Source organism: Salmo salar, chromosome ssa06, assembly GCF_905237065.1.
Source record: "Salmo salar chromosome ssa06, Ssal_v3.1, whole genome shotgun sequence".
NCBI classification, from domain to species: Eukaryota; Metazoa; Chordata; class Actinopteri; order Salmoniformes; family Salmonidae; genus Salmo; species Salmo salar.
In genome coordinates, this window is record NC_059447.1 from 9204326 (window position 1) to 9231245 (window position 26920).

Here is a 26920-nt window from a genome sequence, read left to right on the forward strand (position 1 = left end):
ACAGGTGTGCCATGCTGGTAGCATCATACCCAAGAAGACTCAAGGCTGTAATCACTGCCAAAGGTGCTTCAACAAAGTACTGAGTAAAGGGTCTGAATACTTATGTAAATGCAATTTTTCTGTGTTTTATTTTTTATACATTTCAACACATTTCTAAAAAACGTTTTTTGCTTTGTCATTATGAGGTATTGTGTGAGGATTAATGAGTGAGGGAAAAAAAACATTTTAATCCATTGTAGAATAAGGCTGTAACATAACAAAATGTGGAAAAGGTCAAGGGGTCTGATTACATTACGAATGCACTGTATATATGGCCTATGTCAATTAGGTTTTCTCTCCGTCTATCTCTCTATAATCTGTCATAGATACTCACTCTCCATCTATCTCTCTATAATCTGTCATAGATCCTGACACTCCATCTATCTCTCTATAATCTGTCATAGATCCTGACACTCCATCTATCTCTCTGTAATCTGTCATAGATCCTGACACTCCATCTATCTCTCTATAATCTGTCATAGATCCTGACACTCCATCTATCTCTCTATAATCTGTCATAGATCCTGACACTCCATCTATCTCTCTATAATCTGTCATAGACACTGACTCTCCATCTAGCTCTCTATAATCTGTCATAGATACTGACTCTCCATCTAACGCTCTATAATCTGTCATAGATACTGACTCTCCATGTAAATCTCACCCGCCAATAAACAGTGCAGTAACACACCAGTATATATCTGTATGATGAGAAATGAAGGACCATTTGTTAAAGTACTCCCCAAACAGACTAAGAGCTGTGTCTGACACCCTGTATGTGAAAGTGTCCCCACAACACTGGTCTGTGACAGGTCATTTGGCCTCTGACTGGAGAGAATGTCTTTATTCTTTTGGAACTTTTGTGAGTGTACTGTATACTGTAAATGAATTATTGTTTATTTCACTTTTGTTTATTATCTATTTTACTTGCTTTGGCAATGTAAACATATATTCCCATGCCAATAAAGCCCCTTAAATTGAAAAATAAATTGGATTGCGAGAGAGAGAGAATGAAGTTGCTTACCACCCGGGATACAGCGGGTTAAAGCCTGACTCCGCAGGCACAACGCACCCCTCCCTATTCTACCTCTCTCTCCCTCTGTCGTTCCATTTTACTGTGTGTGCTCAGGGGGTTTCTTTACCATCTGCGAGCACCGCGCTCATGTGTTTGTGTGTTCAGTCTTATGCACACACAATAAACTTTTCTACCGGACACCAGATAGAATTTCAAAGACACCTGCACCGAAATCAATAATATTCGGAACATTTATTCCGAACATAATCCTGAACTGCTCTGGAGATCTTTTTTCGTTTGTGGCTTTTAGTACCCTTTTCAACGATATGTGTTTCATTCGAAACGGGATCTCGGAAACATGTTGAGGAGAGGAGGTATTTCTTTTGAAAGGTTCCCGAAGTTGGGACGCCAATGACGCGCGATGCAAGAGGTAAGAAGGAAAGGGGTTTCGGGAAACTGCCCAGTGGTTTGGTAGACATGATTTTCGGTTTGTTTGAGCGGTTCGTTTGGTCGGTTTAGTATTTATCTATTAGCACCGATAGCTGAGTCACTGTTGTGCTCTGTGCCTGCCTGGTTGGGCTCGCTGCTCTGTTCTGCCCTACTGTTTTGGGAAACCGGGCCCTGCCCTGTCCTATCTGACGCAATGTGCTGCATGATGTGGGTTCATTGCCCCATTTTATACCTAAACACGGAGGGCGAAACTGATACCTTGGACAGGGCAATTAATCTAGGATATAGCTACAAGCTTGTTAAAACGGTAGACCCAGGTGCTAGGTTGGGCAGACACTTGTCGACAGTAAGGATAGCAGAACATGAACAAGAAAACTCCCCGATTGCTTAAATCTGACACACCTATGATGTTAAGTGATGAAGGCTATTGTAGGCATGTGGCCGATAGCCTACTCATTCGTTACAATGTAACAAACTTCAGCAAGGTCTCTGAAGATTCTTTACAACGTAGCCAATTCTGAAATCAATCCAGAGATGGACTATTGTCAGACATGATTTGTGGGCCTCTTTCTAAGGTTTTAAACATTCAAATGAAACCATGATTCCACCTACATTACACAGTCTCATGTAGGTCTACCTGTCCAGCATTAGGCTACATAAACTCACGTAGGTCTACCTGTGTCCAACCCAGGGATGTACAGGTCCCTACCCACCAGTGCTGTCTACACTTGCAGGCCTTTGATCCTACATCAAGAATAGGCCTATAACACGTCTTCATGCTTAGTCATACATCATTTATAACTTGTACTGTACTTGTGCTCATGCAGGGTGGGAGGTCTGTTTAATCAAGGGCTAGGTCATGGTCTCTCAGTTGTATGAGGCAATCATTATGTCCTCTTAGAGACAACACATATTAAAGGGGAAATCTGCCGTTGCTACATCAGACTTAGAAATGAATAATATGTATCCATTGATTATTGAAGAATATAACTTATAACTTCCTCAGGAGCTTAGTTCAACTGTCGTACCCCATCACAACCCAAAATATAAACTGGTTTTACTCCAATTTATGTAAACAAAGTAAACGTAAACAAACACCGTGTAGCCTCAAAACACGGTTAAAACTATCATTTTATCACGGATGGTCAGTCTTTGCATCCATAGCTCTGTCTATGAATATGAGATTGGTTAAATTTCTCCAGCCCCATCCCTCAGGTTTTTACAGAAACAGTGACGAGGGCTACACTTTGTTATTGTTTCAACTACGGATTGCCCCTTTAAGTATGCTCTTATATTTGTTTTGTATTGATGAGTTTGTCTTTAGGGTCGGAGTGGAGTGTTGGTTTGTCAGACCAGCCCTGTTTGTCTGTGAGTATATATGAAGTGTGTTGGTGTGTTGGTGTGTGTGTGTGAGAGCTGCCCAGTGCCCACTGTTTCTCTTTGACCCACTGACTGAATGAAAGAAGGAGCTGGTACCGTGTAGGCATGTCAAGGTGGATATACTGTTAGGTACACAGGGTGTAGTTCTATCCTCAAGCCTGCATTATGGATGGAGTGAGGAAAGAGAAAGGAAATAGAACCAATTCCTGATTTAGATAGAAAACAGAGGCCTAGTTAGCCTGAGTGTTACAGCTAGGACCTAGCCTGAGTGTTACAGCTAGGACCTAGCCTGAGTGTTACAGCTAGGACCTAGCCTGAGTGTCACAGCTAGGACCTAGTCTGAGTGTTACAGCTAGGACCTAGCCTGAGTGTTACAGCTAGGACCTAGCCTGAGTGTTACAGCTAGGACCTAGCCTGAGTGTTACAGCTAGGACCTAGCCTGAGTGTTACAGCTAGGTCCTAGCCTGACTGTTACAGCAGCTAGGACCTAGCCTGAGTGTTACAGCAGCTAGGACCTAGCCTGAGTGTTACAGCAGCTAGGACCTAGCCTGAGTGTTACAGCAGCTAGGACCTAGCCTGAGTGTTACAGCAGCTAGGACCTAGCCTGAGTGTTACAGCAGCTAGGACCTAGCCTGAGTGTTACAGCAGCTAGGACCTAGCCTGAATGTTACTCCAGCTAGGACCTAGCCTGACCTGGGACCAGTCTATAGAAGGAGACGACAGACCTGGGACCAGGCTATAGAAGGAGACGACAGACCTGGGACCAGGCTATAGAAGGAGACAACAGATCTGGGACCAGGCTATAGAAGGAGACAACAGATCTGGGACCAGGCTATAGAAGGAGAAAACAGATCTGGGACCAGGCTATAGAAGGAGACAACAGATCTGGGACCAGGCTATAGAAGGAGAAAACAGATCTGGGACCAGGCTATAGAAGGAGACAACAGACCTGGGACCAGGCTATAGAAGGAGAAAATAGATCTGGGACCAGGCTATAGGATGAGCCAACAGATCTGGGACCAGGCTATAGAAGGAGAAAACAGATCTGGGACCAGGCTATAGAAGGAGACAACAGATCTGGGACCAGGCTATAGAAGGAGACAACAGATCTGGGACCAGGCTATAGAAGGAGAAAACAGATCTGGGACCAGGCTATAGAAGGAGAAAACAGATCTGGGACCAGGCTAGGTCCTAGCTGCAGAATAATTTAATTAACTACAGGATAATATCTTCTCTAGGGCCAGTGGGACGATTTCGTCCCACCTACGTAACAGCCAGTGGAATCCCGTGGCGCGTTATTCAAATACCTTAGAAATGCTATTACTTCAATTTCTCAAACATATGACTATTTTACACCATTTTAAAGACAAGACTCTCGTTGATCTAACCACACTGTCCGATTTCAAAAAGGCTTTACAACGAAAGCAAAACATTAGATTATGTCAGCAGAGTACCCAGCCAGAAATAATCAGACACCCATTTTTCAAGCTAGCATATAATGTCACATAAACCCAAACCACAGCTAAATGCAGCACTAACCTTTGATGATCTTCATCAGATGACACTTCTAGGACATTATGTTTTACAATACATGCATGTTTTGTTCAATCAAGTTCATATTTATATAAAAAAACAGCTTTTTACATTAGCATGTGACGTTCAGAACTAGCATACCCCCCGCAAACTTCCGGTGAATTTACTAAATTACTCACGATAAACGTTCACAAAAAACATAACAATTATTTTAAGAATTATAGATACAGAACTCCTCTATGCACTCGCTATGTCCGATTTTAAAATAGCTTTTCGGTGAAAGCACATTTTGCAATATTCTAAGTAGATAGCCCGGCATCACAGGGCTAGCTATTTAGACACCCAACAAGTTTAGCCCTCACCAAAGTCAGATTTACTATAAGAAAAATGTTATTACCTTTGCTGTTCTTCGTCAGAATGCACTCCCAGGACTTCTACTTCAATAACAAATGTTGGTTTGGTTCAAAATAATCAATAGTTATATCCAAATAGCGGCGTTTTGTTCGTGTGTTCAAGACACTATCCGAAAGGGTAAAGAATATTCCATTACCGTACTTCGAAGCATGTCAACCGCTGTTTAAAATCAATTTTTATGCAATTTTTCTCGTAAAAAAGCCATAATATTCCAACCGGGAAATCGTGTTTTAGTACAAAGAGAGAGAAAATAAAAACATGGTGTCGCCCCGTGCACGCGCCTCAGTCTCATAGTACTCTGATAGACCACTTACCAAAGGCGCTAATGTTTTTCAGCCAGGGGCTGGAATTACATCATTCAGCTTTTTCCCGGGTTCTGAGAGCCTATGGGAGCCGTAGGAAGTGTCACGTTACAGCAAAGATCCTAAGTTTTCAATAAACAGAGCCAAGAAGCCCAAGGAATGGTCAGAGAGGGTACTTCCTGTACAGAATCTTCTCAGGTTTTTGCCTGCCATATGAGTTCTGTTATACTCACAGACACCATTCAAACAGTTTTAGAAACTTTAGGGTGTTTTCTATCCAAAGCCAATAATTATATGCATATTCTAGTTTCTGGGCAGTAGTAATAACCAGATTAAATCGGGTAAGTTTTTTATCCGGCCGTGTAAATACTGCCCCCTAGCCCTAACAGGATATTATAGTTTTTTTTTTGTGAAGTAGGGGATTGATCACTATGGACCAATGGAATGATGACCTTTAGGTTGTGATGCGCGCACACACACACACACACACACACACACACACACACACACACACACACACACACACACACACACACACACACACACACACACACACACACACACACATACACCCTCCATCTATTCCCAACTCCACTCTCTCCTGCAGGGCACAGGGTTCTCTAACATGAGCATTTTTATAGCTATTTCCTGTACAGACTCCAACACAGGAATGCCAGGAATACATCAGTGTTGTCCCAGGGCCAGTAGATGGTAGAGGGAGGAAATGAAGCCAAATACAATGCATACGTAGCTAGGAGCTGAACATTGAACTGGCCTGGTGACTGAGGCCTTGTACAGAAAGTCCCCTATCCCCTATAGGCCCTTGTCAAAACGACCCCTATCCCCTATAGGCCCTTGCCAAAACGACCCCTATCCCCTATAGGCCCTTGTCAAAACGACCCCTATCCCTATAGGCCCTTGTCAAAACGACCCCTATCCCCTATAGGCCCTTGCCAAAATGACCCCTATCCCCTATAGGCCCTTGTCAAAACGACCCCTATCCCCTATAGGCCCTTGTCAAAACGACCCCTATCCCTATAGGCCCTTGTCAAAATGACCCCTATCCCCTATAGGCCCTTGTCAAAACGACCCCTATCCCCTATAGGCCCTTGTCAAAACGACCCCTATCCCTATAGGCCCTTGTCAAAATGACCCCTATCCCCTATAGGCCCTTGTCAAAACGACCCCTATCCCCTATAGGCCCTTGTCAAAACGACCCCTGGTAGTGGGATACTTGACTTGTGGAGATCTGAAGTCAGTGTGAATCCTATGGGGAAGGTTCCATCTAACTAATATTTTTTTATTTTATTTATTTAACTAGGCAAGTCAGTTAAGAACACATTTTTATTTACAATGACGGCCTAGGAACAGTGGGTTAACTGCCTTGTTCAGGGGCAGAACGACAGATTTTTACCTTGTCAGCTTGGGGATTTGATCTAGCAACCTTTCGGTTACTAACCACTAGGCTACTTGCCACCCCTAATATAAGAGGTCAAGAAGTATGGGTTGTTTCTGGCCTGGATGTGTAAGGACCACTGGAGATAGTGGTAGTGGGGTTGTTTCTGGCCTGGATGTGTAAGGACCACTGGAGATAGTGGTAGTGGTCATCTGACCGTACAGGAAGCATCCATGGCTGTTTTCATCAGACACCAGTCTATTTTCAACCAGGACTATGACACTGATGTTACTGTACAGTTGTAGCCATATGGCCCTATATCACAGCAATGGAGGCTAGGTACACCTACTGAGTCATGATCTTATTCTAGTCAGTTACCTGTAATCTCTCTCCCAACACTTGTGACATTAGCAGGCCGGAGGCCAGCGTTCACATGAAAAGAGTTACTTGACATTCTACTGAATAATTGTTAATGTCAATGTACCTGTTGTCTTAATTGTTGATCATTTTGTCATCTATGTATTGGTGAATAGACTTGTTTTATCTAGGTAACATTTTACATGAAGGTGGACTTTATAAATTATTTATAAGGGGTTTATTAGGGGGTTTATTAGGGGGTTTATTAAGGTTTATTAGGGTTTATTAGTAGTAAATATCTATAATCTATATACCAGTCTTGTCAAAAACCAGGTTTTGCAACGAAGCACTTCTTTTCTCTGGGACTTTGGTAATGCGGCCAGATTATTAAATCACATTTTCAATACATTCAAGAGGGCTTCAGCTGGATCGATACATTCAAGAGGGCTTCAGCTGGATCGATACATTCAAGAGGGCTTCAGCTGGATCGATACATTCAAGAGGGCTTCAGCTGGATCGATACATTCAAGAGGGCTTCAGCTGGATCAATACAAGTCAATAGCACTGCTTCTAAAACACACCATTTACACTACATGACTAACAGTATGTGGACACCTGCTCGTCGAACATCTCATCCCAAAATCATGGGCATTAATATGAAGTTGTTCCCCACTTTGCTGCTATAACAGCCTCAACTCTTCTGGGAAGGCTTTCCTCTAGATGTTGGAACATTTCTGCGGGGACTTGCTTCCATTCAGCCACAAGAGCATTAGTGGGGCACTGATGTTGGGCGATTAAGCCTGATCTCGACAAACCATTTCTGCATGGACCTCACTTTGTGCACGGGGGCATTGTTACGCTGAAACAAGAAAGGGCCTTCCCCAACTGTTGACGGCGTCCTAGGATGTCAACTGAAGAGTCACTGACCTCTTCAGTATGGGCCGGGCTGTTTGTCTATGGAGATTGCGTGGCGTTGTGCTCAATTTTATACACCTGTCAGCAACGGGTGTGGATGTTATAGCCGAATCCACGAATTTGAAGGGGTGTCCACATACTTTTGTATATATAGTGTACCATTCACTAATTAACCAGCCTTCAATCCTAAAGCCTCTAGAAGTTTCAGACATGGAGATGTACGGCCAGGTCAACTTCTGACTGAGTTCGAGGATAGATCCTCAGTCTGCTTGCTCTTAACACTTTGTTTAATAGGTACTGCTGAATTATGAGAGGAAAGTTACTGGCATGATGGTGGTGTTTTGGCTGACTCAGGGCCCTGGCAGCATGCTGGTAACATTAAGTAGTTTGTTGTAGTCCAGTCCAGACCTGGGCTGACTCAGGGCCATGGCAGCATGCTGGTAACATTAAGTAGTTTGTTGTAGTCCAGTCCAGACCTGGGCTGACTCAGGGCCATGGCAGCATGCTGGTAACATTAAGTAGTTTGTTGTAGTCCAGTCCAGACCTGGGCTGACTCAGGGCCATGGCAGCATGCTGGTAACATTAAGTAGTTTGTTGTAGTCCAGTCCAGACCTGGGCTGACTCAGGGCCCTGGCAGCATGCTGGTAACATTAAGTAGTTTGTTGTAGTCCAGTCCAGACCTGGGCTGACTCAGGGCCCTGGCAGCATGCTGGTAACATTAAGTAGTTTGTTGTAGTCCAGTCCAGACCTGGGCTGACTCAGGGCCCTGGCAGCATGCTGGTAACATTAAGTAGTTTGTTGTAGTCCAGTCCAGACCTGGGCTGACTCAGGGCCCTGGCAGCATGCTGGTAACATTAAGTAGTTTGTTGTAGTCCAGTCCAGACCTGGGCTGACTCAGGGCCCTGGCAGCATGCTGGTAACATTAAGTAGTTTGTTGTAGTCCAGTCCAGACCTGGGCTGACTCAGGGCCCTGGCAGCATGCTGGTAACATTAAGTAGTTTGTTGTAGTCCAGTCCAGACCTGGGCTGACTCAGGGCCCTGGCAGCATGCTGGTAACATTAAGTAGTTTGTTGTAGTCCAGTCCAGACCTGGGCTGACTCAGGGCCCTGGCAGCATGGTGGTAACATTAAGTAGTTTGTTGTAGTCCAGTCCAGACCTGGGCTGACTCAGGGCCATGGCAGCATGGTGGTAACATTAAGTAGTTTGTTGTAGTCCAGTCCAGACCTGGGCTGACTCAGGGCCCCTGGCAGCATGCTGGTAACATTAAGTAGTTTGTTGTAGTCCAGTCCAGACCTGGGCTGACTCAGGGCCATGGCAGCATGCTGGTAACATTAAGTAGTTTGTTGTAGTCCAGTCCAGACCTGGGCTGACTCAGGGCCCTGGCAGCATACTGGTAACATTAAGTAGTTTGTTGTAGTCCAGTCCAGACCTGGGCTGACTCAGGGCCCTGGCAGCATGCTGGTAACATTAAGTAGTTTGTTGTAGTCCAGTCCAGACCTGGGCTGACTCAGGGCCCTGGCAGCATGCTGGTAACATTAAGTAGTTTGTTGTAGTCCAGTCCAGACCTGGGCTGACTCAGGGCCCTGGCAGCATGCTGGTAACATTAAGTAGTTTGTTGTAGTCCAGTCCAGACCTGGGCTGACTCAGGGCCCTGGCAGCATGCTGGTAACATTAAGTAGTTTGTTGTAGTCCAGTCCAGACCTGGGCTGACTCAGGGCCCTGGCAGCATGCTGGTAACATTAAGTAGTTTGTTGTAGTCCAGTCCAGACCTGGGCTGACTCAGGGCCCTGGCAGCATGCTGGTAACATTAAGTAGTTTGTTGTAGTCCAGTCCAGACCTGGGCTGACTCAGGGCCCTGGCAGCATGCTGGTCACATTAAGTAGTTTGTTGTAGTCCAGACCTGGGCTGACTCAGGGCCCTGGCAGCATGCTGGTCACATTAAGTAGTTTGTTGTAGTCCAGTCCAGACCTGGGCTGACTCAGGGCCCTGGCAGCATGCTGGTCACATTAAGTAGTTTGTTGTAGTCCAGACCTGGGCTGACTCAGGGCCATGGCAGCATGCTGGTAACATTAAGTAGTTTGTTGTAGTCCAGTCCAGACCTGGGCTGACTCAGGGCCATGGCAGCATGCTGGTAACATTAAGTAGTTTGTTGTAGTCCAGTCCAGACCTGGGCTGACTCAGGGCCCTGGCAGCATGCTGGTAACATTAAGTAGTTTGTTGTAGTCCAGTCCAGACCTGGGCTGACTCAGGGCCCCTGGCAGCATACTGGTAACATTAAGTAGTTTGTTGTAGTCCAGTCCAGACCTGGGCTGACTCAGGGCCCTGGCAGCATGCTGGTAACATTAAGTAGTTTGTTGTAGTCCAGTCCAGACCTGGGCTGACTCAGGGCCCTGGCAGCATGCTGGTAACATTAAGTAGTTTGTTGTAGTCCAGTCCAGACCTGGGCTGACTCAGGGCCATGGCAGCATGCTGGTAACATTAAGTAGTTTGTTGTAGTCCAGTCCAGACCTGGGCTGACTCAGGGCCCTGGCAGCATGCTGGTAACATTAAGTAGTTTGTTGTAGTCCAGTCCAGACCTGGGCTGACTCAGGGCCCTGGCAGCATGCTGGTAACATTAAGTAGTTTGTTGTAGTCCAGTCCAGACCTGGGCTGACTCAGGGCCATGGCAGCATGCTGGTAACATTAAGTAGTTTGTTGTAGTCCAGTCCAGACCTGGGCTGACTCAGGGCCCTGGCAGCATGCTGGTAACATTAAGTAGTTTGTTGTAGTCCAGTCCAGACCTGGGCTGACTCAGGGCCCTGGCAGCATGCTGGTAACATTAAGTAGTTTGTTGTAGTCCAGTCCAGACCTGGGCTGACTCAGGGCCCTGGCAGCATGCTGGTAACATTAAGTAGTTTGTTGTAGTCCAGTCCAGACCTGGGCTGACTCAGGGCCCTGGCAGCATGCTGGTAACATTAAGTAGTTTGTTGTAGTCCAGTCCAGACCTGGGCTGACTCAGGGCCATGGCAGCATGCTGGTCACATTAAGTAGTTTGTTGTAGTCCAGTCCAGACCTGGGCTGACTCAGGGCCCTGGCAGCATGCTGGTAACATTAAGTAGTTTGTTGTAGTCCAGTCCAGACCTGTTCTGTTCTGTTGTTGTACTATTCTATACCTGTTGTTTCTTCTAAAAGACTGGACACAGAAGAGAGTGCATAATGTTTTACCAGAGTGTATGTAGTTAGTCACATCACTTTTCGTGGGGTGCTGCTGGGATGAAACAATCTTGTAATAGGAAAATAGTCCCGCACAATGAATTTCTCCAACATGTATGATTATAAGTTGACAACGTTTGTATCCTATAAGGATCTTGGTCAGGTCTGGGACAGGTGTGTGTTAGAGTGTGCAGACAGGTGGGCCTTATACTTTCTTATTACAGTAGTGTAACAGGTAAATCCACAGCCGTTTCCTGTTACAGTAGTGTAACAGGTTTGTCCGTAGCTGTTTAGTAACTCTCACCTTAGGTGCCCAAGCCACTTTTCTGCTCTGCTGCCATGGTGATGATGGAATCCTGTTAGAAAAACAAGCAGGGGGTGGGCTCCTCCCTGTCTGTTGTGATAACAAAACTTTCAAAGAAGAAAATTCCTATGACTACAGACTAAAAAGAATCAGTTAGAGCCCGTCCCAAATGGCACCCTATTCCCTATATAGTGCACTACCAAAAGTACTACCAAAAGTAGTGCACTATATAGGGAATAGGGTGTCATTTGGGATGGGCCCTAACTGATTCTTTTTTTTGGTCAAAAGTAGTGCACTATATAGGGAATAGTGTGCCATTTGGGATGGGCACTAACTGATTATTTTTAGTCAAAAGTAGTGCACTATATAGGGAATATGGTGCCATTTGGGATGGGCCCTAACTGGTTATTTTTACACCCTCAAAATGAAAGCAAAAGCTTTGACGAAGGCTGTAAGCTTGACAAACAAGTGATACTGACAATGGCAGTGTGTAGGATTTTATTATCTAGGGATGCATCCCAAAATGCACACTATCCCCTATATGTCCCCTTATAGACTCTGGTCAAAAGTAGTGTGCTATAAAGGGCTGTGTCCTTACGGTTAAGTCCCCCTCCTCAAAACTAATATTTGTATTCCTGTAAAAAAAAAGAAACGTCCTTTTGTCCTTGATGATTGTGAAATGGCTGACTGGACAGAGAGGGATGGTAGATCGTCTATAGTCAGCTCTCTGTGTGTGGTCATGTCCCACTATGTCTCTCTCTTTCTCTCTGAAATGGCTGACTGGACAGAGAGGGATGGTAGATCGTCTATAGTCAGCTCTCTGTGTGTGGTCATGTCCCACTATGTCTCTCTCTTTCTCTCTGAAATGGCTGACTGGACAGAGAGGGATGGTAGATCGTCTATAGTCAGCTCTCTGTGTGTGGTCATGTCCCACTATGTCTCTCTCTTTCTCTCTGAAATGGCTGACTGGACAGAGAGGGATGGTAGATCGTCTATAGTCAGCTCTCTGTGTGTGGTCATGTCCCACTATGTCTCTCTCTTTCTCTCTGAAATGGCTGACTGGACAGAGAGGGATGGTAGATCGTCTATAGTCAGCTCTCTGTGTGTGGTCATGTCCCACTATGTCTCTCTCTTTCTCTCTGAAATGGCTGACTGGACAGAGAGGGATGGTAGATCGTCTATAGTCAGCTCTCTGTGTGTGGTCATGTCCCACTATGTCTCTCTCTTTCTCTCTGAAATGGCTGACTGGACAGAGAGGGATGGTAGATCGTCTATAGTCAGCTCTCTGTGTGTGGTCATGTCCCACTATGTCTCTCTCTTTCTCTCTGAAATGGCTGACTGGACAGAGAGGGATGGTAGATCGTCTATAGTCAGCTCTCTGTGTGTGGTCATGTCCCACCATGTCTCTCTCTCTCTGAAATGGCTGACTGGACAGAGAGGGATGGTAGATCGTCTATAGTCAGCTCTCTGTGTGTGGTCATGTCCCACTATGTCTCTCTCTTTCTCTTTCTCTCTTTCTCTTCTCACCCCAAAAGGCACCCTATTCCCTAGTACACTACTTAGTGCACCACTTCTACCCAATGGGTCCTGGTCTAAAGTAGTGCACTATATAGGGAATAGGGTGCCATTTGGGCCCTGATCTAATGGGGTGCAGTATATAGGGAATAGGGTGCATTAGGGACACAGCCCTGGTCTATTGGTCACTGATATTACAGTGTGCATCTGTATGTCAGTCAAACTGTGATGTTCTCTTCCTGACCAGGAACACACACTCTGGGCGTCACTGAACTCATCTAGAGGACCACATCTCATCTCCTCCCCCATCTTAACTCTACTGACCCCCCCCACCTCCCTCCTCCAACCCAGTATAAGACTCCCCCATCTTAACTCTACCTGTGAGAAGAAAGCTAGTGGGCGGGCCCACTGTACGATTCCATTACCTACTTCTTAACACCTGTGAAACACTGACCAATCACCATGCAGACATCATCTCTCCGCCGCCAGGTGAAGAACATGGTCAACCAATACTCAGAGGCAGAGATCAAGGTTTGTTGTTGTGATTGTTGTTGTTGCTATTTAACATTTGTATGGTTACCTACAGTTGAAGTCGGAAGTTTACATACACCTTAGCCAAATACATTTAAACTCAGTTTTTTACAATTCCTGACATTTAATCCTAGTAAAAATTCCCTGTCTTAGGTCAGTTAGGATCACCACTTTATTTTAAGAGAATGTGAAATGTCAGAATAATAGTAGAGTGATTTATTTCAGCTTTTATTTCTTTCATCACATTCCCAGTGGGTCAGAAGTTTACATACACTCAATTAGTATTTGGTAGCATTGCCTTTAATTAGTTTAACCTGGGTCAAACGTTTAGGGTAGCCTTCCACAAGCTTCCCACAATAAGTTGGGTGAATTTTGGCCCATTCCTCCTGACAGAGCTGGTATAACTGAGTCAGGTTTGTAGGCCTCCTTGCTCACACTCACTTTTTCAGTTCTGCCCAAAATGTCCTATAGGATTGAGGTCAGGGCTCGGTGATGGCCACTCCAATACCTTGACTTTGTTGTCCTTAAGCCATTTTGCCACAACTTTGGAAGTATGCTTGGGGTCATTGTCCATTTGGAAGACCCATTTGCGACCAAGCTTTAACTTCCTGACTGATGTCTTGAGATGTTGCTTCAATATATCTACATCATTTTCCGTCCTCATGATGACATCTATTTTGTGAAGTGCACCAGTCCCTCCTGCAGCAAAACACTCCCACAACATGATGCTGCCCCCCCCGGTGCTTCACAGTAGGGATGGTGTTCTTCGGCTTGCAAGCCTCCCACTTTTTCCTCCAAACATAACGATGGTCATTATGGCCAAACAGTTCTATTTTTGTTTCATCAGACCAGAGGACATTTCTCCAAAAAGTACGATCTTTGTCCCTATGTGCAGTTGCAAACCGTAGTCAGTTTTTCTTAATGGCGGATTTGGAGCAGTGGCTTCTTCCTTGCTGAGCGGCCTTTCAGGTTATGTTGATATAGGACTCGTTTTACTGTGGATATAGATACTTTGTACCTGTTTCCTCCAGCATCTTCACAAGGTCCTTTGCTGTTGTTCTGGGATTGATTTGCACTTTTCACACCAAAGTACGTTCATCTCTAGGAGACAGAACGCATCTCCTTCCTGAGCGGTATGACGGCTGCGTGGTCCCATGGTGTTTATACTTGTGTACTATTGTTTGTACAGATGAACGTGGTACCTTCAGGCGTTTGGAAATTGCTCCCAAGGATGAACCAGACTTGTGGAGGTCTACGATTTTTTTTCTGAGGTCTTGGCTGATTTCTTTAGATTTTCCAATGATGTCAAGCAAAGAGGCACCGAGTTTGAAAGTAGGCCTTGAAATACATCCACAGGTACACCTCCAATTGACTCAAATTATGTCAATTACCCTATCATAAGCTTCTAAAGCCATGACATAATTTTCTGACATTTTCCAAGCTGTTTAAAGGCACAGTCAACTTAGTGTATGTAAACTTCTGACCCACTGGAATTGTGATACAGGGAATTATAAGTGAAATAATCTGTCTGTAAACAATTGTTGGAAAAATTACTTATGTCATGCACAAAGTAGATGTCCTAACCGACTTGCCAAAACTATAGTTTGTTAACAAGAAATTGGTGGAGTTTTAATGACTCCAACATAAGTGTTTGTAAACTTCCAACTTCAACTGTATATATTGTAAAGCTTCTTTGGGTCTGAGGAAAGAGCCATCATATATCATTCTTATGTATTGAAGTTTATAATTTATCTTAGGCTGGGATTCAAACCGATGGTGCTTTGTTGGTGCTTTTAAAGGGAATGTTTCGGAGACGCCATTAACGGTGGATGCTGCATATGTCGACTCATTCAGAAATGACTTTTTAAATGGCGCATAGCTGACAAAATGAGATCGGATTGAATCCCGGCCTGAATTATATTTTTTCAAACTAAATATGTATTAATATTATTATATTAAGGTCCGCGAGGCGACCTCCAACGACCCGTGGGGCCCCCCCTCCTCTCTGATGTCAGAGATCGCTGACCTGACCTTCAACGTGGTGGCGTTCACTGAGGTCATGGGTATGATCTGGAAACGCCTCAACGACAGCGGCAAGAACTGGAGACACGTCTACAAGGTCAACATTCACCTGTTTGTTCTGGCTTTGGAAACTAACTGTTTTCTCTATGATATTTACAACATACAATTGTTAGTATTCCTTCATTCTTTAAATATCCTGTTCCTATGTATTTTGTAAATGTTTTATCATCATATTCTGTTTTTATTGTTTAACGCTGTGCCTTGTCTTTTTATCTACTGTTAGAGTTGTGCGGTGTCTGTTTGAAATGTGCTGTGTATAAGTGAAGTGGATTATTATTTTATTACTAGGCCCTGACACTACTCGACTACCTGATCAAAACGGGCTCGGAACGTGTGGCGCAGCAGTGCAGGGAGAACGTCTACACCATACAGGTTAGGTTGACGGTTCGAATCCCGAGTCTGTCGGGATAAATGTCTGGGAGTGCACTGAGCTGGCTACTGAATGGTTTCTTTCTCAGGGGGGTTGAAACCAAAAAAACTATCTGCAAAAAAAGTATTATAAAGTATACTTCCTCCTCTTTCTCCTCCTCCTCTCTAGACCCTACGGGACTTCCAGTTCACAGACAGGGATGGCAGGGACCAGGGGGTGAATGTTAGGGAGAAGGCCAAGCAGCTGGTGGCCCTGATGAGGGATGAGGAGAGGCTGAAACAGGTATGACATGGTACCTGTATTCTGTTGGTTTGGTTTTGTACAGTATGTGTGTCTGCTTCTCTTTGACATGAGACACATTATGCCTGGTCCTGGACTTCTGTTTGACATCAGACACATTATGCCTGGTCCTGGACTTCTGTTTGACATCAGACACATTATGCCTGGTCCTGGACTTCTGTTGGACATCAGACACATTATGCCTGGTCCTGGACTTCTGTTTGACACGAGACACATTATGCCTGGTCCTGGACTTCTGTTTGACATCAGACACATTATGCCTGGTCCTGGACTTCTGTTTGACATCAGACACATTATGCCTGGTCCTGGACTTCTGTTTGACACGAGACACATTATGCCTGGTCCTGGACTTCTGTTTGACATCAGACACATTATGCCTGGTCCTGGACTTCTGTTTGACATCAGACACATTATGCCTGGTCCTGGACTTCTGTTTGACATCAGACACATTATGCCTGGTCCTGGACTTCTGTTTGACATCAGACACATTATGCCTGGTCCTGGACTTCTGTTTGACATGAGACACATTATGCCTGGTCCTGGACTTCTGTTTGACATGAAAGGGTGTTTTCCCAGGCACATTATGCATGGTCCTGGACTTCTGTTTGACATCAGACACATTATGCCTGGTCCTGGACTTCTGTTTGACATCAGACACATTATGCCTGGTCCTGGACTTCTGTTTGACATCAGACACATTATGCCTGGTCCTGGACTTCTGTTTGACATCAGACACATTATGCCTGGTCCTGGACTTCTGTTTGACATGAGACACATTATGCCTGGTCCTGGACTTCTGTTTGACATGAAAGGGTGTTTTCCCAGGCACATTATGCCTGGTCTTGGACTTCTGTTTGACACGAGACACATTATGCCTGGTCCTGGACTTCTGTTTGACATCAGACACATTATGCCTGGTCCTGGACTTCTGTTGGACATCAGACACATTATGCCTGGTCCTGGACTTCTGTTTGACATCAGACACATTATGCCTGGTCCTGGACTTCTGTTTGACATCAGACACATTATGCCTGGTCCTGGACTTCTGTTTGACATGAGACACATTATGCCTGGTACTGGACTTCTGTTGGACATCAGACACATTATGCCTGGTCCTGGACTTCTGTTTGACATCAGACACATTATGCCTGGTCCTGGACTTCTGTTTGACATCAGACACATTATGCCTGGTCCTGGACTTCTGTTTGACATGAGACACATTATGCCTGGTCCTGGACTTCTGTTTGACATCAGACACATTATGCCTGGTCCTGGACTTCTGTTTGACACGAGACACATTATGCCTGGTCCTGGACTTCTGTTTGACATCAGACACATTATGCCTGGTCCTGGACTTCTGTTTGACAAGAGACACATTATGCCTGGTCCTGGACTTCTGTTTGACATCAGACACATTATGCCTGGTCCTGGACTTCTGTTTGACATCAGACACATTATGCCTGGTCCTGGACTTCCGTTTGACATCAGACACATTATGCCTGGTCCTGGACTTCTGTTTGACATCAGACACATTATGCCTGGTCCTGGACTTCTGTTTGACATCAGACACATTATGCCTGGTCCTGGACTTCTGTTTGACATCAGACACATTATGCCTGGTCCTGGACTTCTGTTTGACATCAGACACATTATGCCTGGTCCTGGACTTCTGTTTGACATGAGACACATTATGCCTGGTCCTGGACTTCTGTTTGACATGAAAGGGTGTTTTTCCAGACACATTACACAATACAACCAGGACTTTTTAGTCCTGGTCTAGGCTTAATCTGTGTCCAGGAAACCGTCCTGGTATTGTCCCCTCGGTGATGAATAAAATCTCTATCTACAGTCTGTAAATAAGTAGCTATCTATTTGTCTAGGAGAGGACCCTGGCCCTGAAGACCAAGGAGAGGATGGCTGGAGCAGCCGCAGGGTCAGGGATGGGATCTGGTTCTCTACCTCCTCCCTACCCAGGCCGCCGTACCAGCCAGCCCAGCATGACTGCACTCTACGGGGATGACTTCAGCCGGTCCAGAGAGTCCCATTCCTCTTTCAATTGTGAGTAGTACCATGCAACTGGGAATATGCACACACACACCCACCCAATCGCGTTATTGGAAACAAAGGTGTAATGATTTCGTTAGGAGAAGTATCGGAGTCAGGCACAGGACACAGCGATGAGTGCAAACAAAAACGTATTTACTCAAAACCACAATAAAACTTCTCCCACAGCAAAAATACATGGTTGGGAGAAACACCTCCAACAACCATAAAACAGGAAACAATCGAACGAACAGTGTTGCATGCTAACACACAGCAGTACAACAACAACTTCCCACAAACGGACAGGTGAAACAGGGCTACCTAAGTATGACTCTCAATCAGCAACAACGATGTACAGCTGTTCCTGATTGAGAGCCATACCAGGCCAACACAAAGAAATACACAACATAGAAAACCATAGAAATACAAAACAAGAACATTACCCAAAAACCCCGGATCACATAAATCAAACACCCCTCTTACATAAATACATATACCATTAAACCCCAAACCACATAAAACAAATACCCCCAGCCACGTCCTGACCAAACTACAATAAACAATAACCCCTTATACTGGTCAGGACGTGACAGAAGGCTATTCTGAGGTCGGGCCAGGTTGTGGCTAGATAAGTTTGAGTCGGGTCAGGGACAATTTTTTTTCATTTCAGCTAACCCAAATCCTTTTCCTAACCTTAACCTAATTATTCTAAAGCTTACTACACGGTCTATGGAGTTGCAATATCATTTTTTGTCACAAAAGGGGCGGCTCCTTGTAAATACGCTCAGGCATTCAACATATTTTCTTTAACTTCCTTAACATTGAGACGCCATATCATTCCTTCTGCAGCTGTGGGGGCAGTGTTGTCACTTGGTTCCTAGATCTGATCTATACAATATATAGGCTATTCATCAAAGTTGCTTATTTTGCATTGATAACCAAATATAATCTCAGCAACTGTTCAAACAGTAAACCAAACAACAAGAATCCACCCTAAAAGGTATTTTGTTTAGAAGTAATAACTAGTGATTACAGGCTATGGTGAAATGGTACAACCAGCTGTAGCCAACTAGCTAGCCAAGTGTTTTTTTCTTTGTGACCAAAACATGATGACGTTCTATTTTTAACTGATATGTGTCCAGACCTTTGACTGGTACTGTATATTTAAGCAATAAGGCCTGAGGAGGTGTGGTATATGGCCAATATCGTGTTCTTATGCGCGACGCAACGTGGAGTGACTATATACAGCCCTTAGTCGTGGTATATTGGCCATATATCACAAAACCCAGAGGTGCCTTATTGCTATTATAAACTGGTTACCAATGTGATTAGAGCAGTAAAAATAAATGTTTTATCATACCCGTGGATACAGTCTGATATACCACGCCTTTCAGCCAATCAGCATTCAGGACTCGACCCCACACAGTTTTTATTTTATATATATATATATATATATATATATATATATATATATATATATATATATATATATATAAAAAACTATATATATATTTAAACATTCCAGGTGAAGCTGGTTGAGAGAATGCCAAGCGTGTGCAAAGCTGTCAAGGAAAAGGGTGGCTACTTTGAATAATATATATTTAAAATATATTTTGATTTGTTTAACACTGTTTTGGTTAATACAAGATTCCATATGTGTTATTTCATAGTTTTAATGTCTTCACTGTTATTCTACAATGTAGAAAATAGTATAAATAAAGAAAAACCCTTGAATGAATAGTTGTGTCAAAACTTTTGACTGGTACTCTATATAAATGGACATTATATAAATAGAAAAGGTGTGTACAGCAGTAGTTATATAGGATGAGCCTTGACTAGAATACAGTATATACATATGAAGTGGGTAAAACAGTATGTAAACATGATTAAAGTGGCCAGTGTTCAATGACTATGTACATAGGACAGCAGTCTCTAAGGTGCAGGGTAGAGTCCTGGGTGGTAGCCGGATAGTGACAGTATATTACAGTTTGATTGATAGCGGTGATACATTTTAAAAGGCCAAACATGTTCTCACAGCCTGAAGCATTGAAGAGGCAGTGGAACACATAATGGAGCCAGAATGTAATGAGAGCATGAAGGCTTGAATGCCTGAAACATTGATAAGATAACATTGATAAGATTAGCCATTTTGTTCTTCACTGAGAATCCATGTTGAGAGATGTGGTCTGGCTCTGCTCAGGTCTGCACTGGCACTGGCAGTTCTGCACTGACAGCTAGTCAGTAAGTTGGCTAACGAACACTCCATGTTAGTGTTATCCCACAGGAAACAACCAGTGGTGGATAAAGTACCCAGTTGTCATATTTGAGTAAAAGTAAAGATACCTTCATAGAAAATGACTCAAGTAAAAGTGAAAGTCACCCAGTAAAATACTACTTGAGTAAAAGTCTAAAAGTATTTGGTTTCAAATATACTTAAGTATCAAAAGTAAATGTAATTGCTAAAATATACCTAAGTATCAAAAGTAAAGGTATGAATCATTTCAAATTCCTTATATTAAATAAACCAGACAGCACCATTTTTGTAACTTTTTTTTAAATTATTATTTTTAAATTTACAGATAGCAAGGGGCACACTCCAACTTTCAGACATATTTTACAAACGAAGCATTTGTGTTTAGTGAGCCCGCCAGATCAGAGGTAGTAGGGATGATCAGGGATGTTCTCTTGATAAGTGTGTGAATAGGACCATTTTATTTATTTTTTTACTAGGCAAGTCAGTTAAGAACAAATTCTTATTTTCAATGACAGTCTAGGAACAGTGGGTTAACTGCCTTGTTCAGGGGCAGAACAACAGATTTTTACCTTGTCAGCTCGAGGATTTGATCTTGCAACCTTTCGGTTACTAGTCCAACGCTCTCACCACTAGGCTACCTAGGCTATCTGTCCTGCTAAGTATTCAAAATGTAACGAGTACGTTTGTGTGTCAGAGAAAATGTATGGAGTAAAAGTACATTATTTTCTTTAGGAATGTAGTGAAGAAAAAGTTGTCAAAAAATATAAACAGAAAAGTAAAGGACAGATACCCCAAAAAACAACTTAAGTAGTACTTTAAAGTATTTTTACTTAATAAGTACTTTACACCACAGGAAACAACCTAGTGTGTGTATAGCCTAACAAAATTCAGATTGCTTTATGAGGATAATGAAATCCTGTTCATTTCAGTGGTAATAATAGTACTACATATAGTCATGGATACAGGTACAACACTACTGCTGTTGTATTGTGGAATCTTCGGTCAATACATTTTGTGAAATAAAAATATGATTAGAAAAAAGAAAAAATAGCTAATAAATAAACAACAACACGGAGGAATGTTACACTATGTATTACTAGTAAACAACAACACGGAGGATGGTTACACTATGTATTACTAGTAAACAACAACACGGAGGAATGTTACACTATGTATTACTAGTAAACAACAACACGGAGGATGGTTACACTATGTATTACTAGTAAACAACAACACGGAGGAATGTTACACTATGTATTACTAGTAAACAACAACACGGAGGAATGTTACACTATGTATTACTAGTAAACAACAACACGGAGGATGGTTACACTATGTATTACTAGTAAACAACAACACGGAGGATGGTTACACTATGTATTACTAGTAAACAACAACACGGAGGATGGTTACACTATGTATTACTAGTAAACAACAACACGGAGGAATGTTACACTATGTATTACTAGTAAACAACAACACGGAGGATGGTTACACTATGTATTACTAGTAAACAACAACACAGAGGATGGTTACACTATGTATTACTAGTAAACAACAACACGGAGGAATGTTACACTATGTATTACTAGTAAACAACAACACGGAGGATGGTTACACTATGTATTACTAGTAAACAACAACACGGAGGAATGTTACACTATGTATTACTAGTAAACAACAACACGGAGCATGGTTACACTATGTATTACTAGTAAACAACAACACGGAGGATGGTTACACTATGTATTACTAGTAAACAACAACACGGAGGATGGTTACACTATGTATTACTAGTAAACAACAACACAGAGGATGGTTACACTATGTATTACTAGTAAACAACAACACGGAGGATGGTTACACTATGTATTACTAGTAAACAACAACACGGAGGAATGTTACACTATGTATTACTAGTAAACAACAACACGGAGGATGGTTACACTATGTATTACTAGTAAACAACAACACGGAGGAATGTTACACTATGTATTACTAGTAAACAACAACACGGGGGATGGTTACACTATGTATTACTAGTAAACAACAACACGGAGGATGGTTACACTATGTATTACTAGTAAACAACAACACGGAGGAATGTTACACTATGTATTACTAGTAAACAACAACACGGAGGATGGTTACACTATGTATTACTAGTAAACAACAACACAGAGGATGGTTACAGTATGTATTACTAGTAAACAACAACACGGAGGAATGTTACACTATGTATTACTAGTAAACAACAACACGGAGGAATGTTACACTATGTATTACTAGTAAACAACAACACGGAGGATGGTTACACTATGTATTACTAGTAAACAACAACACAGAGGATGGTTACACTATGTATTACTAGTAAACAACAACACGGAGGATGGTTACACTATGAATTACTAGTAAACAACAACACGGGGGATGGTTACACTATGTATTACTAGTAAACAACAACACGGAGGAATGTTACACTATGTATTACTAGTAAACAACAACACGGAGGATGGTTACACTATGTATTACTAGTAAACAACAACACGGGGGATGGTTACACTATGTATTACTAGTAAACAACAACACGGAGGAATGTTACACTATGTATTACTAGTAAACAACAACACGGGGGATAGTTACACTATGTATTACTAGTAAACAACAACACGGAGGATGGTTACACTATGAATTACTTATATATAATGTAATACTTCAGGGAATTACTGGTCATGGGATGTCCCTCAGTCTATGGCAGTCATATACATATCAGGCAGTCATATTTGCATTTTTTCCCCCCACCCAGATTGATTCCCAGCTTTATGTTATTAGTAAATGCACAGAAGTTAGACATTGATTGACATATTGTCTTGAAAAAATGTTATCTTATTTGAGAGTATTTCTCCCAGTAAAGGAAACATCTCTGTCTCTACCTCCCCTGTCGTGCAGTGACCACTAACCTCTTCCTTCTTAAGGGGATTTGAGCTGGAATGTTTTGGCTCTTCATGTTCTTATCTTGTGACCATGACATACAGTAGATTATTCTAGATCACAGATGGCATATGACATATACACTCAGTAAGAACTCACTGTTCTTATCTTATCAACGAGTCAGTCAGTGTGTGTGTGTGTGTGTCTATATACTGTATTCTAAAAGTTAAGTTACTTGGGTCTCCAGAGATACAGATAGAGCTTTCTGTCAGCAGTATCTGGATTCATTGTAAAGATGGCTGGTTGTGTACACAGAAATAGAGTCTATAGAAAAGATCTTCCCATTCATGTCAATGATGGCATAATAGATTGTGTTTCTATAGTTGTATACCTGTGGTCATTGTCCCTCACAGGCCCTATTCAAGTAGGAACTATTGTCCTGTTGGTCCATGTGACAGGCAGCTGGACATAAGGACCTGGACAAGTCTCAATCAATAACTTTGCCCCAAATCGTACCCTGTTCCCTAAGGGCCCTGGTCAAAAGTAGTGCACTATATAGGGAATAGGGCTCTGGTCAATTGTAGTGCACTATATTGGGAATAGGGCTCTGGTCAATAGTAGTGCACTATATAGGGAATAGGGCTCTGGTCAATTGTAGTGCACTATATTGGGAATAGGGCTCTGGTCAATAGTAGTGCACTATATAGGGAATAGGGCCCTGGTCAATAGTAGTGCACTATATAAGGAATAGGGCCCTGGTCAATAGTAGTGCACTATATAAGGAATAGGGCCCTGGTCAATAGTAGTGCACTATATAGGGAATAGGGCTCTGGTCAATAGTAGTGCACTATATAGGGAATAGGGCTCTGGTCAATAGTAGTGCACTATATAAGGAATAGGGCCCTGGTCAATAGTAGTGCACTATATAGGGAATAGGGTTCCATTGGCCATAGGGTTCTGGTCAAAATTAGTGCACTATATAGGGCATAGGGTTCCATTGGCCACAGGGCTCTGGTCAAAAGTAGTGCACTACAAACAATCCATGTCTCTGTCTATTGTATAATCCTGGTTAATCCCCATTCCTACATAAAGTGTTTGTTAGTTTTGGTTACGCTATCCAAGTGTGTGTGTGTGTGTGTGCGTGTGCGTGTGCGTGTGTGTGTGTGTGTGTGTGTGTGTGAGACGCTCTCTATAGCTGCATTCCTAACATTCTCCTGTTCTCTTTCACTCCAACTAAACAGCAAACACAAAGAATGGGACACACACACTCTCTACCTTTTTTCCCTGTCTCATCATGGATCTCTGTATACATGGCTGTGCTGTGGTAGTCACGTTTAGCTAGCTGGGACTGGGCATCATGTATTATACATGGCTGTGCTGTGGTAGTCACGTTTAGCTAGCTGGGACTGGGCATCATGTATTATACATGGCTGTGCTGTGGTAGTCACGTTTAGCTAGCTGGGACTGGGCATCATGTATTATACATGGCTGTGCTGTGGTAGTCACGTTTAGCTAGCTGGGACTGGGCATCATGTATTATACATGGCTGTGGTAGCCACGTTTAGCTAGCTGGGACTGGGCATCATGTATTATACATGGCTGTGGTAGTCACGTTTAGCTAGCTGGGACTGGGCATCATGTATTGTACAGGGCTGTGGTAGTCACTTTTAGCTAGCTGGGACTGGGCATCATGTATTATACATGGCTGTGCTGTGGTAGTCACGTTTAGCTAGCTGGGACTGGGCATCATGTATTATACAGGGCTGTGGCAGCCACGTTTAGCTAGCTGGGACTGGGCATCATGTATTATACATGGCTGTACTGTGGTAGTCACGTTTAGCTAGCTGGGACTGGGCATCATGTATTATACATGGCTGTGGTAGCCACGTTTAGCTAGCTGGGACTGGGCATCATGTATTATACAGGGCTGTGGCAGCCACGTTTAGCTAGCTTGGACTGGGCATCATGTATTATACATGGCTGTGGTAGCCACGTTTAGCTAGCTGGGACTGGGCATCATGTATTATACATGGCTGTGCTGTGGTAGTCACGTTTAGCTAGCTGGGACTGGGCATCATGTATTATACATGGCTGTGCTGTGGTAGCCACGTTTAGCTAGCTGGGACTGGGCATCATGTATTATACATGGCTGTGCTGTGGTAGTCACGTTTAGCTAGCTGGGACTGGGCATCATGTATTATACATGGCTGTGCTGTGGTAGTCACGTTTAGCTAGCTGGGACTGGGCATCATGTATTATACATGGCTGTGCTGTGGTAGCCACGTTTAGCTAGCTGGGACTGGGCATCATGTATTATACATGGCTGTACTGTGGTAGTCACGTTTAGCTAGCTGGGACTGGGCATCATGTATTATACAGGGCTGTGGTAGTCACGTTTAGCTAGCTGGGACTGGGCATCATGTATTATACATGGCTGTGGTAGTCACGTTGAGCTAGCTGGGACTGGGCATCATGTATTATACAGGGCTGTGGTAGCCACGTTTAGCTAGCTGGGACTGGGCATCATGTATTATACATGGCTGTACTGTGGTAGCCACGTTTAGCTAGCTGGGACTGGTCATGTATTATACAGGGCTGTGGTAGTCACGTTTAGCTAGCTGGGACTGGGCATCATGTATTATACAGGGCTGTGGTAGCCACGTTTAGCTAGCTGGGACTGGGCATCATGTATTATACATGGCTGTGGTAGCCACGTTTAGCTAGCTGGGACTGGGCATCATGTATTATACAGGGCTGTGGTAGCCACGTTTAGCTTGCTGGGACTGGGCATCATGTATTATACATGGCTGTACTGTGGTAGTCATGTTTAGCTAGTTGGGACTGGGCATCATGTATTATACAGGGCTGTGGTAGCCACGTTTAGCTAGCTGGGACTGGGCATCATGTATTATACAGGGCTGTTGAAGGATGTGGTGGAGTTGTTAGATAGTACAGTAGTATTATGAAACAGTAGAATGTGGTGGAGTTGTTAGTTAGTAGTATTATGATACAGTAGGATGTGGTGGAGTTGTTAGTAGTATTATGATACAGTAGGATGTGGTGGAGTTGTTGAACAGTACAGAAGGATGGTGCAGATACCAAAGCCAGTTGCCTGTGTATTATCATGTGTTAGGTCTGTACACCAGCTGTGGGCAGCCTCTGCACCAGCTGAGTGTGGTCGGTGCACCAGCTGTGTAAAGGTTGTGTGTGGGAAGCTAAGTAGCGTGAGCATGGTTTCAGTTAGTCACACTGTGTTAATGTTATACTTCTGGTGTCTGTGGCATGTTTGATTTCCCCACAGACACACACACACACACACACACCAGAGTATTTTCTGGGTTAAAATGTGGCTTAGGCGATGGGCGTGGTGGGGGCGTGGCCACTGGTGCAGTTGCCGACTGGACATTTTAGAGGCCCTCCTGTTGACCGCAATGACAAAATGTGCAGTTTTAAAGTTAATTTCATTCAAATCTACAAAGTTCGCAATGTCTTATGCTATCTGAGTGACTCAAACATTATTACAAAATCAATGGGGGCCCCATGCCATGACAAAAATACTCCTGAATGCATAATAATAATAAAATTAAGTTTTGAAAA

General features: G+C 43.4%; 1 protein-coding gene across 3 annotated transcripts in view; it reads left to right on the forward strand.

The window, feature by feature from the left end:
* Positions 1–1129: 1129 nt before the first annotated feature.
* LOC106601980 (epsin-3) overlaps positions 1130–26920 on the forward strand; it is a 63753-nt gene continuing 37962 nt past the window's right edge. For all 3 annotated transcript variants that reach the window (XM_045719705.1, XM_045719706.1, XM_045719707.1), the window contains exons 1-6: positions 1130–1484; positions 13060–13343; positions 15304–15462; positions 15714–15797; positions 15964–16077; positions 17976–18153. In XM_045719705.1, the coding sequence (XP_045575661.1) occupies positions 13275–13343; positions 15304–15462; positions 15714–15797; positions 15964–16077; positions 17976–18153 (604 nt within the window). In that variant the 5' untranslated portion in view covers positions 1130–1484; positions 13060–13274. The remainder of the gene's footprint in view (positions 1485–13059; positions 13344–15303; positions 15463–15713; positions 15798–15963; positions 16078–17975; positions 18154–26920) is intronic.